The sequence below is a fragment of the Rhagoletis zephyria genome, unplaced genomic scaffold (genome assembly GCF_001687245.7).
Source record: "Rhagoletis zephyria isolate East Lansing unplaced genomic scaffold, Rhagoletis_zephyria_1.1 Rzeph_scaffold_07733, whole genome shotgun sequence".
NCBI lineage: Eukaryota > Metazoa > Arthropoda > Insecta > Diptera > Tephritidae > Rhagoletis > Rhagoletis zephyria.
In genome coordinates this window covers 1-12,014 of record NW_016164815.1, presented here as the reverse complement: position 1 = coordinate 12,014, position 12,014 = coordinate 1, and the positions used below count along the sequence as shown (strand labels likewise).

Genomic DNA, 12,014 nt, shown 5'->3' with positions numbered 1-12,014 from the left:
AACACTTTAACAATTAATTACGCGAAAGTGATAAGTCGCAGAGTGGTATTGTCATCAGCAATTATGTATTGCATTTATTTCTCTACATAATAGTATTCCTTACATCATCTCCTGATACCGAGTAAAACCGCGAAATTGTCATAAAAATACTTAAAAAAGCATATTACAGAATAATGTACAGTCTGTTATGGTGCTATTATTTGTGTCAGCACTGTAATTATAGCGAAAATATGATGGCATAATTACAGTTTGTTGGCGTCTTTCAATTTGTTTTACGCAATAACTTCATACTTTAATTAAAGTTATATAATTTTGAGGTGCATACAAGTTATTTAAATATAAATGAAGCAGAACTGGCTATATTATATTGAATTTCAGTGCATATACATACATATGTACACAGTATATCAATGCAGTTTCGCATGCACAGTGTTGCTACGTAGCGCTAAATGTCGAAATTGACATTTCTCTTTCCATGCGCTTTATGAAATGCTGCAAATATTTTGCGACTTAATTGTGTTGAGTGTTGTAGGCGAAAAGGCAGGTGGCAAGAAGTGGGAGCCATCAACAGCCTGTGGGTCGAAGTGTCTGACAATTTACTTCATTCGCCGTTCGTTTGTGTTGCCTTGGTGCGTCACAAGCCAACGATATCCAAATTGTTCACTTTTGCTCTCGTTGCTTCAATTCCTTATTGCTTTGTGTTGTGTTGTCAGTCGGGTTGCACTGACAGGCGGGAGGAGTGCTTTGAAGCGCAAACAAATATCAGCAAGCCTCATCGCGTGCATTTTTTGTCCCCCTTTTGTCATGTCAAATGCATTTCAGCTCGCTCATTGCATGAATAATGCAATGAAAAAAAAACACACAAAAATAGCGATAATAACAAAAACAACACAACGATACTGTCAGCTGCAGTTGAACGAATATTGGTTGCTATTGCCTCTATTTGCGTTGGCATTTTTTATGAATTTTCTCCCACATACCCTACAGGGAAAGCTATGAGCACCATGTGTTTGTGAACAGTGGTACTATCAATTTGGTTTTCAGCTCTTAACTAAGTAGTTCAGTCTTCTATCTTTGCTCAGTTCGCACTAGCGGCTGGTAGTTTCTAATGGCAGTTTTCTATGAAATTGCAATTAGTAGGCGTTGCATCAGCATCGACCAGTAGAAATACTACCAGAGCCATACCACTAAACAAACAAAGTACAGTTTGCCAATATACCAACTAGTTCGATTTTATTTGTTGATCCCCAAAAATTTGACTGGCTGGCGGCACTCTTCTCTGTAGGGTATACACATTCTCACTGGCTGCATTCGATGCTGCGCCTTGCGTGTTTGCCGTGTTTGCGTTCTTCTTGTTTTACCTTATTTTATTTTGTGATATTTATCTTTGTGTGTGTTTCTAAATTTTTATTCATTTTTGTTTTTGTGTGTTTTCTCTTCTTTCCCAGGTACTATATGGAACGAAAAATTTTTCAACATCTACTCGAATTAAAGTCGCTGCAAATACGCTCCACTAAACTAAACGAAGCTGTGCTAGTGAAGCGAGCCGTCGACGATTACCACAAATCATGTGCGGCTCTTGGTGGCGAAACTGGCACGCGCCTACGGCGCTATCCATTCAGCGATTATACATTCAAGAATTTTGAGTTGTTCCTTTACGAAACACTGAAGGCGCTGCAAAAGCCAGGCACCTATAATTTTCAGAATATCAATGAAGTATATGAGGAAGTAAGTGGTGGTGTGTGGCAGATATTACTCTACAAGTACACACATTCATACATATGTATGTATGTATATATGTATCTACATTTGCATTNTGAGGAAGTAAGTGGTGGTGTGTGGCAGATATTACTCTACAAGTACACACGTACATACATATGTATGTATATATGTATCTACATTTGCATGATGATTGACATGTGTTGAAAGTAGCTATGCTGTCGGCTAAAAATTATTGAAAATTATGCACACTTTATATGCATAACGCTCGAAGGGGAGCATTTGGCGTAGCAGCAGTGTGAAATCGAGTACGACTGTAATAAATTAAATTTTTATTTGCATATACTTTTAGGCGGAGCGTCGCTTGAGTCCCGACTACAACGCTTACGAGAAGGCACTGCAGTGCACCACTAAGACCCACCGTTGCCTACATGCTGCTCACGCATACACTGGCATTCCATGTGCTGCATACAGTAAGTAAAAGTCGCTTGAAAATTACACTGATGTTATATGTATTAGATTGGCTCTCGTTCCATAGAAACACAAATCATTTTTCTTTCCTCAAGCGAATGATAAAATTTGTAAGTGGTATAACTTACAAAGAAATATTTTAAGCTCAGTTCAAGGGGGCTGGGCCGCGTTGAAAACTTCCCGGAAATTGGTCTAGAAGTTGGAAAAATGCAAGCTTTAAGGACTCTCGAACTTAAAAAGCACTTCTGACCACCTATGCTCACCAGGGGCCAGAAAGACTATTCAACCCTTTCACAGAAACTCATATCTCAAGGGATAAACTTGAGGGTTACTTCTCTAGAAAATTTATCAGCCTTTCAGTTAGTTGTGATTAAAGCTAATTTTGTAATAGAACCAAGGACGGAATAAATTTTGTGTAAAATAATTTAAGTCAGAATTTAATCATTATTTTATTATTTTTGTTTATTTTTTTTTTTGCTTAAAAATAATAATTATTATTAACTTTTTTTTTTGCTCAACGGCAATATTTATTATTTGATTTTTAGTTTTCCAATCACAAATCATGATTATTTTATGATTTTTATTTTTGCGTTCAGAGATAATAATTAACACTGAGCTTTATTTTTCAATGAAAAATAATGATTATTTATAAATTTGAAAAGGCCATACAGACGCAACCTACTGAAATTTTAGCCTGAAAATTTTGGGACTTATTCTTTTTATTAGGGTGTCGGTACCTCTGAAAAGGATACGTCGGAAATCACGCTGGTATAGCTTTTAAGTAACCACTATTTTTTAGTGGAAAAATAAGATTCGATAATAATTATTATCTTTGACCAAAAACATAAATATAAAATATTAATTATTTTTGATGAATAAAATAAAAATCAAGCAATAGTTTTGCAATATATTTTTATTTTGTTATGAAAAAATTCAAACTTTAACAAGGAACAAATTAAAAACATAAACAATATTTTGAAATTTTTTCCATTTGTATTAAAGCATATTCTTTTGCATAAAATTTAAACTAGTAAGTATTGAAACCGTATAAACCGTTAAACGTATACATACAAAACAAGTTTTGAATGGTCAAATTAAAATGTGCAACCATTTGCAGGAAATAATGTTACTCATACGCCGTGTCGCACATGGCCGTTCTTGTACATACCCGTACATGGCGTATGAGTAACATTTTCTATATTAAAGGTTAATTTCTTTTTATTAATAATGCAATCCTGAAATTAGAACATTTCGTGAAATGACAAACGGCAGAATTCTGGCAATCGCTGCGTTAAATTTTCCTCGCCTAAATTCTCTAAATAAGAAGCAATATGTAATCCGTCTGCAGATCTAGAAAAACGGTATTCAGATCCGTAATCTATGACCCAAAATTAAGTTTACGTGTTTCGGCGTTTTTTTGTGGCATTTCTTTTTACTGGTATTGTATGCATTAACTCTATCAAAGAAATATAAAAAAAATCATATAAGTTTCCCGGCGATTTCAGAAGAAGTTTTAAAAATAATTTTATTTGTTGGTTCTGGATTGTATATCAATTAAACAATTGTATTTGCTTTGCGTTTCGGAGCACACATTTTACCGAATTTTTGATTACAATTTAAATATTTCATTCTACTGTTTAACATCTTCAGTGAAATTTAAACTCTAATTCGAAGCTAGATACTTTAAAAGTGAGGTTTTATTTGCTTGAATAAGAATCGCTTGACATTAATAAGGGTTGGTTTTGTGAGTTTTGCAGAGGATCCCCGATTGTGCTGGATATAAGTGTTTCTCATAGTAAATGGGACATCAGCTTGCGTTAAGTCTTTTGTCTTGTCTTTTTGTCTGCGAAGTCTTTTGCGTCACTGAAAATACCCTTTTCCAAATTTGCTGCGAAATATATGTATATTTTCTGCCATAGGGTGTTGTTTAGCGATTTATTTCTACGGCCCAAGAAAAAAATCACGGGTTAAATATTTATTGGAAACATTTTCTTGTGAAAGTGAGATTCAGATATATATATATAAATTTTTTAGTAAATCATGCTTCAACTAGTGGTAGTCTTTGCATATCTCATTTGGACCACTCATTGGGGTTCTTTAAATGACCGCTAAGCCTATTGCGCTATTATTCAGTAATACTAAATGGAGGATTTATTTTCGTTTGAATACTCAATAATAGTTACTTATGGTTTAAATAGAAATAACAGTTTCAGTCTGATACTTACTAAACCTTTATAAAGCAACATCACAGAATGACTACAAATAATCGACACTAATTACCTTCCATAACACAATATTACAGAGGACCATCGATATGTGCTTCGTCTTGGTGTGCAGGCTGTATCGGAGACACAGCCGCTAAAATTAAAACAAAAAAGAAATTTAAAATTAAGAAAAAAATATCGATAAAAAGCGATAATAATAACTATAGCAAAATCGATAAAAACATCGATAACAGAATCAATAAAATTATCCATAACAAAATCGATAAAAATATCGATAACAAAATTGATAAAAATATCGGTAACAAAATCCATAACAAAATCGATTACAAAATCTATAAAAAAATCAATTACAAAATCGATAACAAAATCGACACAAATATCGATAAAAAAATGGTTAAAAAATATCGTTTATTATATCGATAAGTTCCCTAAATAAAAGTAAAAATTTCGATAACCAAACCGATACAAAACATCGATAAAAAAAAACCGACAAAATATCGATTATTATATCGTCACAAGAGACGAATAAAGGCGCGCTAGTGTTTCGACGGCAGAAAAAGACGCATAAAAAGAATTGTACGAAATAAGGCGCTTAATAAAAACTTCGGCGAAGAAAGACGCGTAACCTAGTTGACGGCGAAGAAAGACGCGTAATCATAGATTTAAACTTACCCAAGGACTGCCACTTCAGCATTATTCGCCAAAAACTCTTTACCGAATGTACATACTATTACAACCGCAAACATAGTTGACCGCGAAAATTAGTTTACGCGTCCTTCTCCGCCGTCAAATATTTTAACGCGTCTTTCTTCGCCGTCAACTATGTTAGGAGTCTTTCTTCGCTGATGTTTTTTTATGCTGAGCTGTTCGTAAATTGAAAAGATACCGAAAATATCATAAAATTTCCATAATTTGGCACAGATGAAAAAAAAAGAAAGTTCGGGTAAAAGAGTTTTAAACTAAAATTTTTTGAAAAAATCGAAATCTTTATACTATCTAGATACTTTTGAAGTTAGAATAGGTTAATCTGGCTAGTTATGCGCCGCGCATATGGCAATTGTGCCCAAGTATGATGTATGTAGATGGGAGATGGAGGCAATAAATTAAACTAAATTATTATACGGAAGCAGTAACTTTTTTCGTGAGGCATCCTAGTGCAAGTACAATCACGTTTGTATGCACAACCACATATGCACGAGAATACTTTAGTTAAGTTTAAGGACTTTGGTGATGGTTTTATGGCCCGTAAAATCGAATGGCAAAATTGTATGCAGAAGGAGATATTAACTACATACAGCTGGAGGGATGCCACATTGTCGATTAAATGTGAGTGCAGTGAAAGTCTCGTTGTATATTTCTTGGCAAATGTATGTTTTACTGTAACCAAATTCCTTACGCATGCAGTTATATTTTGTTGGGGGCATAATAACCCATCGCGTGTATTTGTTTTCTATATTCAGCTATTGTTTTTTATGCAAGATTTAAAAGACTTTTTCTCGAAATTGGAGAGCGATCTTCAAAGTTTAGTACCGGGCCTGAATGCCCCGAGGTAGCCGGAGGTGAGGTTACCCCTGGCCCATTCCTACATGTCTTTGAACCATTTTTATTTTCCGAAGAATTCTAGCAGCCCTTCCAGAGGAGCTTTTCTTAGATTTCCCAGATGGATGGATTCTCGAAGAAATGGTCCCCAAGGAAGTTGAGGCGTTTTCCTCGGAGTGCTGGACACTCGCAAAGTAAGTGCTGGAAGGATTCCATCTCGTCCTCATCCCTACAGCTTCTACAGAAATCCTTGTGCGGGGTTCCGAAACTGGCGGCCATATGGCCAATGGTCTAGCGTCCCGTTAGTATTTTTGTGAGCAGCCTTACATTTGGTTTTGCAAACCCTAATAAACTCCTTGTTCTTCGTTCACTGAGCAGTGGCCAGAGCGAGTGCGATACCCTGCAGGTGTGTAGATTTTCCCACCTACTGTTGGTGGCTGCCCTAGTCAGTCTATCGACTTCTGATTTTTATTTTTGCTGGCGTTATGCATTTTCTTTCATATAAAAATACTTTAAGCATTTTTTATATGGACGAAATTATAAGTCACAGAGATGCCATTGAACGCCAAAATGTTTTCAGTTTTATCATAGATAGGGTCGCATTTTTTCAAAAAGTTGTGTATTAAGAAACTTCTAAAATGCATTAATGGATTTTGAACCGAACTGAACCGTTTTTTTGAGTGGTTTTCGGTTCGTTTCGGCTGCAATTCAATATAAAAATGGTTGGGTTCGTGGTTCGTTTGGAAGCCCGAAAAAAGGCTACAGTTCGGTTCAAAACCAGTTTGCAGACCTGTTTTTTTTGTTTTAAAAATTAAAAGGCGCAATTTTTTGTAAAAAAAAATGAGCTGGAATGGATGTTACTCATACGCCATGACCACCTGAGAAACTCTCTTTTCCGCTCATATTTAATATAAGAAGAAATCCTCGTGCATTTTCATCCGACCACTCCTTCTTCCCTTATACGTGATTAACTGGAACTATTACCCATAGCAAAATATTATCTAAATTTTCGAAATCACTGAGCAATTCTACACTAAAAATTGGATATTGACATCACGATTTTTTTCCAAACTAGTCCCAAAATGGTGCCGAAAAGGTCTTGACCTAGACCTGAAACGGTGTAAGAACACACCCGATATGGGACCGATAAAATTTTCAACATACATATGTACATGTATGAAAAAGCATATTAGAAATGAGCGCAACAGGCCTGCTACTTTGCCTATTATAATTTTATTTACTAAGATAATAAAAATCTAATTATTTTTCCTTTTCCAGCCGGTGCGCCGTCTTATTTAGGTATTAGCTACATTATTCTTCTTAAAGAATACAATATTTAACCGTACTACCTATTTAGCTTTTTGTTAATCTTTAGCACATTTTAAAACAAAAACAGCTTAAAAATGTCCACTCGTTTGAAATATTAATTTTATGTAGACTTTACCCAAAACCCTTCTCGCTTAATTTTCTAAACAAATACAGACAAAGCGGTTGAGCTAGACAGCCTTCTAATCGGTCCGCTTACACAAAATAAAGTAGAGAATATAAATCCTTTGAGCGTAACTGACGCAGGTGGGTATGCACATATATATATACATATGTATATATATATTTTCGTAGAGTGTATGCGTTGCAAAGAAAGGATAGCATAGCGCAAAAGCAACGAAGTAAAAAGGATCAGCATAGAGAAGTGACTCATTAAGCGAGTATTAAAATTTAAATATAATGCGCCGGACAAAAGACGGGAGAATGCTCACAAAACTCGATACTTTTATGTAGCAACAAATGCGGGTTGGCAGAGACAAAAGCGGAAAGTTTTGGATTACAAGCGTTTAGGCTTTAGCGTACATAAATTTCGAAGCAGGAAGAAAGAAGTTGAATATGCCTATCGAAAAAAAAACATAAAGCTGTGTGCGAAAGTCGAAAGTGACGGAGGCGGCTAAAGAATAACATTTCAGGTGGCAAAGCCAGTTTGTTCTGCTGGTTAAGCAGCTTGGTCACACCTGCATTGACTTTAATAAGCTTCGGATAGAAAAGGACCTAGTCACGCTTATTTAGCTCGATTTGTAAACAGTGGTACACCACAAGGTGACGTTCTTCCATCACTGATTTGGTTTGTTAGAGAAGCTCGAGAGAAGGGGCTACCAGATTTTTTGTATGAATACGTTTTGTGGACAAATTAAAGGGCTTGTGTTGTAGAGGTTACACTTTTTCGAAAAGAGTAAACATTTTTCTAATTTCTAAGAAAATTCTAAAAATTTAATTCAAGTCTTTAGTCTGAACATTTGGAATGTCTGAAGAGGGTTGCCACGTTTTTAAAAAGTTGTTCTCAAATTATTTAATAGCTTGGACGAATTATTAAAAGATGGGTATGATTCGAAATGAGTTTAAAACGTTTTATTTCTGAAATATATATTTAGGACGGTTGCCACATCAGAAAAATAAAAATAGAATTCAACTTGAATTAAGGCAAACCGGCACTTGAACACATATTTATAGTAGTACGGGTATCATACATAAAAGGTTAAAAAAGCGTTTAGTTTGAAAATATTTTTAAGATTGTTGCCACCTGTTTGATAAATCCAACTCAGTTAACAAATACACAGGTTATATGAAATATTAAAATATGAGTGCCAAACGAAAGAGCGTTCTCCATGCTCATCGACTTGGCACCAATTTAGCTTGGCAGCTCGAAGCATAGACAGACGACGGCAGCGTTGATCCGGATCAACTCGTTAATTCACAATTATTTCGGGAATTAACTGAAATTGATATGAAGTTCTCAGGTTAATTCCCAAAATAAGTGCGGTTCAGGCGAATTTTTGATGACAAGTTTAACTCAAACCCACCACCTCGCGATTAATTAATCCGCATTACTACCTTCTGTCATGGTACAATTTTCATTAGGTCAACTGAGCAATTAATTCGGATTAAGGTTGCCGGTTGCCTATGATTTTGGTCTCCTCACTATGGCTGCCCGTATTTTCTGGGCAGGTCTATACTCCGGACTCCTACGGAAATTCTCGATAAAGTCACAAATCCTCTGATGTGGGCTACTGCCAAAGGGAGAAATCTGAATCTATATGACTAACTTCTTAGTAAGATCACTTTTATTTGTCAATGTTATCACTTTTAATTTTTCTTCCAGCATTCTTATCATTAATTAATGCTGACTTTTCAGCGCTCCACTTCGCTCGGTCCATATAGCCTCGATTTGTGTGCATTTAAGCATTTAAGTATATGCATGTGTGTACATAAATACATATGTATATCTACGTATTTTCCCGCTGAGAAGTGCTACTACTCGTTTTTATTCTTCTTCCTTCGCGTGCAATTCGTAAATGTGTACTTAAATGTCACTTCTACTTCACATTTTATTTACTTCATTTGATGCTGTACTTTCATTTCGACGTTGTCACTGTCGTTCTCATTTCTTTTGTCCTTCGCCGTCTCTCGCTCAGTCAAGTCTACTGCTGAAATTGTTGTCTTTTCTATAGTTTTAATCTACGCTCACGTCGCGCGCGCAAAATACAATTTTTCAGCGCATCCCCCCTGGGGAGCCAAAATGCAATGACGTTTTTTTTTTATTACATTTTGTTTTTTTTTTGTTGTTTTTAATTTTGTTCCAAGTGGCGCTAGTCTGATCTCATTCTTGAGCTTCGCGCTCAAGCAGAAATATCTTAGCGATTTCGGGACATTTTTTTGCCATAGTACATGTCCACGTATGTATGTATGTATGTATGTATATTGGCCTGTGTAAAAACATTCCTGAAACTTCATTGAATAAACGTTGGTAGTATTACTGGTGGTCCATTGTGTAGTTGATTTAGCGCTTAGATGTTGTAATCTTGCATTAGTGGCAGTGTCCGCTTAGCAAGAAAGTGCTGAGCAAGTCTTCGCCGGCGGTGATTTCGACTCATATGCACACACGTTCACATACATACATACATACATATGCTTGTAGTAGTGGTTGCAACTATATGAGCGAGCAACAACAGTCAGAAAATGCAATTTATTCTATTTAAGTAACAAAAAACAAATTCCTCAGTGCGAATAATGCGAATATAAACTTAAAACAATGGACATGAAATGCTTTCTCATCTACAGCTCACACGCCCACACTAACGAATTTTCACACTACTATTGAGTTGCATATATGTATGTATGTACATATATATTTACATACAAATGTACATATATGTATATGCACATTTGGATCTAGCCGTATATGCTGTTGTATACTGTATGCAGTAGTGCAACACAGTGAAAAAAACCTTTGGAAGCGAGCCATTTAAAAATTTAAGCAGTGAAAACTTGGTAAAATTGCTTAATTAATTTAGACAGCTAGTGATTTTTAGTTTCGAAGTTATAGCTAATAAAAAACTCCAGACATATTGAATGCGCCACCGTTTTTAAACCGATTAAATCGAATATCGATTAATGGAGACCTTCCGATTCGAGTTTTTTTTGTCGATGGGCGAATCGTTTCGATATTCGATTTTTCCTCAATTGTTGCATATTGAAATTTAAATTGGAGGCTAATACAAAAAATAATGGGGCTTGGCACTTCCCACCTTTCTAACTTGAGATATTTAGCAGAGGCCAAATAATTGAAAGACTTGAAAGACCTGCCTCTCTTTCTTTCTTTGCAAAAATAAAGTAAATATATGAATCGCATCGATTATTTTTATTTCGATTCAAAAATCTTTTTTTTCGACCTGGCATCTCTAGAAGGCACATGTCATGTTACTTGATGGTTCGTGAATATTTAATTAAACAATTTTATATTTTTAATACTTAATTGAACTGCCCAAATTACGACTTAATTTTTTTCTCATTCATTTTTGGACTACCCTAGTGTCCACCCTTATATGTATGTTAGGATCAATATTTGATTTCTCTCATCTCTCTTATAATATTATTACAAAGAAATTGTGGAACAATATATTTAACGGTGGGTTTTTCTTGGCATTTTTGAGGTTAGGTTTGTTTAGGAGGCATGTTTTAAAATATATCAATTACCTACGCTCTTCGTACTTGACTTGATTTATGTCCGCAAATGTTGCATATGAAAACTTTAACCTCTACGTCAACTCCTTCTAATTCTCTCCTAAAATCCTAACGGGAGCTCCCACTCTGCTACGCCACACAGTGTACGATTTGAGTGTCCATGGACAAAATCGTAAATCTCTCGACAGGAATAAGATAAAAATATGGGTTNAAAAATCCTAACGGGAGCTCCCACTCTGCTACGCCACACAGTGTACGATTTGAGTGTCGATGGACAAAATCGTAAATCTCTCGACAGGAATAAGATAAAAATATGGGTTCGAAAGCTGACATGATGGACTACAAGGAAAAAATTGTGCAATTTTTTAAACATTATATTTTACCCCCCAAAAAAATTCGTTTAAAAATGAACTTCAGCTTTTTAATAAAATATTTCAAAATTTATGCAGTTTTATAGCCCATTAAACTTGAACTTGTTGAAACTAGCCAACAATTATTAATTTCTTTTCGAAGATTGATTTTTCAACCAATTTTTTAAGGTTATATATAGTGGTTATATAATATATTTTTCCCTTGTAGGCCCTTTCTTACGGCAGCTTTCGAACCCAGTTTTGTCTGCCTTATTCGTATCGAGATTTGCGATTTTGTCCATCGGCTCTCCCAAATCGTACACTGTGCTTTGTTTTACCTCAACTACTATCTTTAGTTGCTTTGGTTGGGTGGTGGATATTACTGAATCATATAGCTGAACACTGTACCTTAGTGACAGCTAGACACGCGGCTCCGTTGGCGCTTCGTCAACTCTCTCTCATTCTTTTATCACTCATTAATTACTAACCGAATTCGCCAACAACTTAATCTTGTGTAAAATTCGTGGTAATCACTTTTTTGCACTTTAATTAGCTACGAAATTGCTCAAATACTATATCTAAGTATATATCAACTAATGATTTTTAATGTTGTTTGTATCCATTCAGTGTAGTGTTTTTTTTTTGTTTTGATTTCAGTACCCATGATGAATCATCACACAATGCCAAAGTTTGGATTTGG

The 12,014-nt window shown here is 35.3% G+C and overlaps 1 protein-coding gene across 1 annotated transcript in view; it reads left to right on the top strand.

The window, feature by feature from the left end:
• Positions 1 to 12,010, top strand: part of LOC108374456 (ankyrin repeat domain-containing protein 24) — a gene marked incomplete at both ends in the record, with an annotated part of 26,309 nt that extends 14,299 nt beyond the window's left edge. Inside the window, 3 exons of the mRNA XM_017630434.1 lie at positions 1,449 to 1,728; positions 2,072 to 2,192; positions 11,972 to 12,010. Coding sequence (XP_017485923.1) covers positions 1,449 to 1,728; positions 2,072 to 2,192; positions 11,972 to 12,010 — 440 coding nt within the window. The remainder of the gene's footprint in view (positions 1 to 1,448; positions 1,729 to 2,071; positions 2,193 to 11,971) is intronic.
• Positions 12,011 to 12,014: the final 4 nt, after the last annotated feature.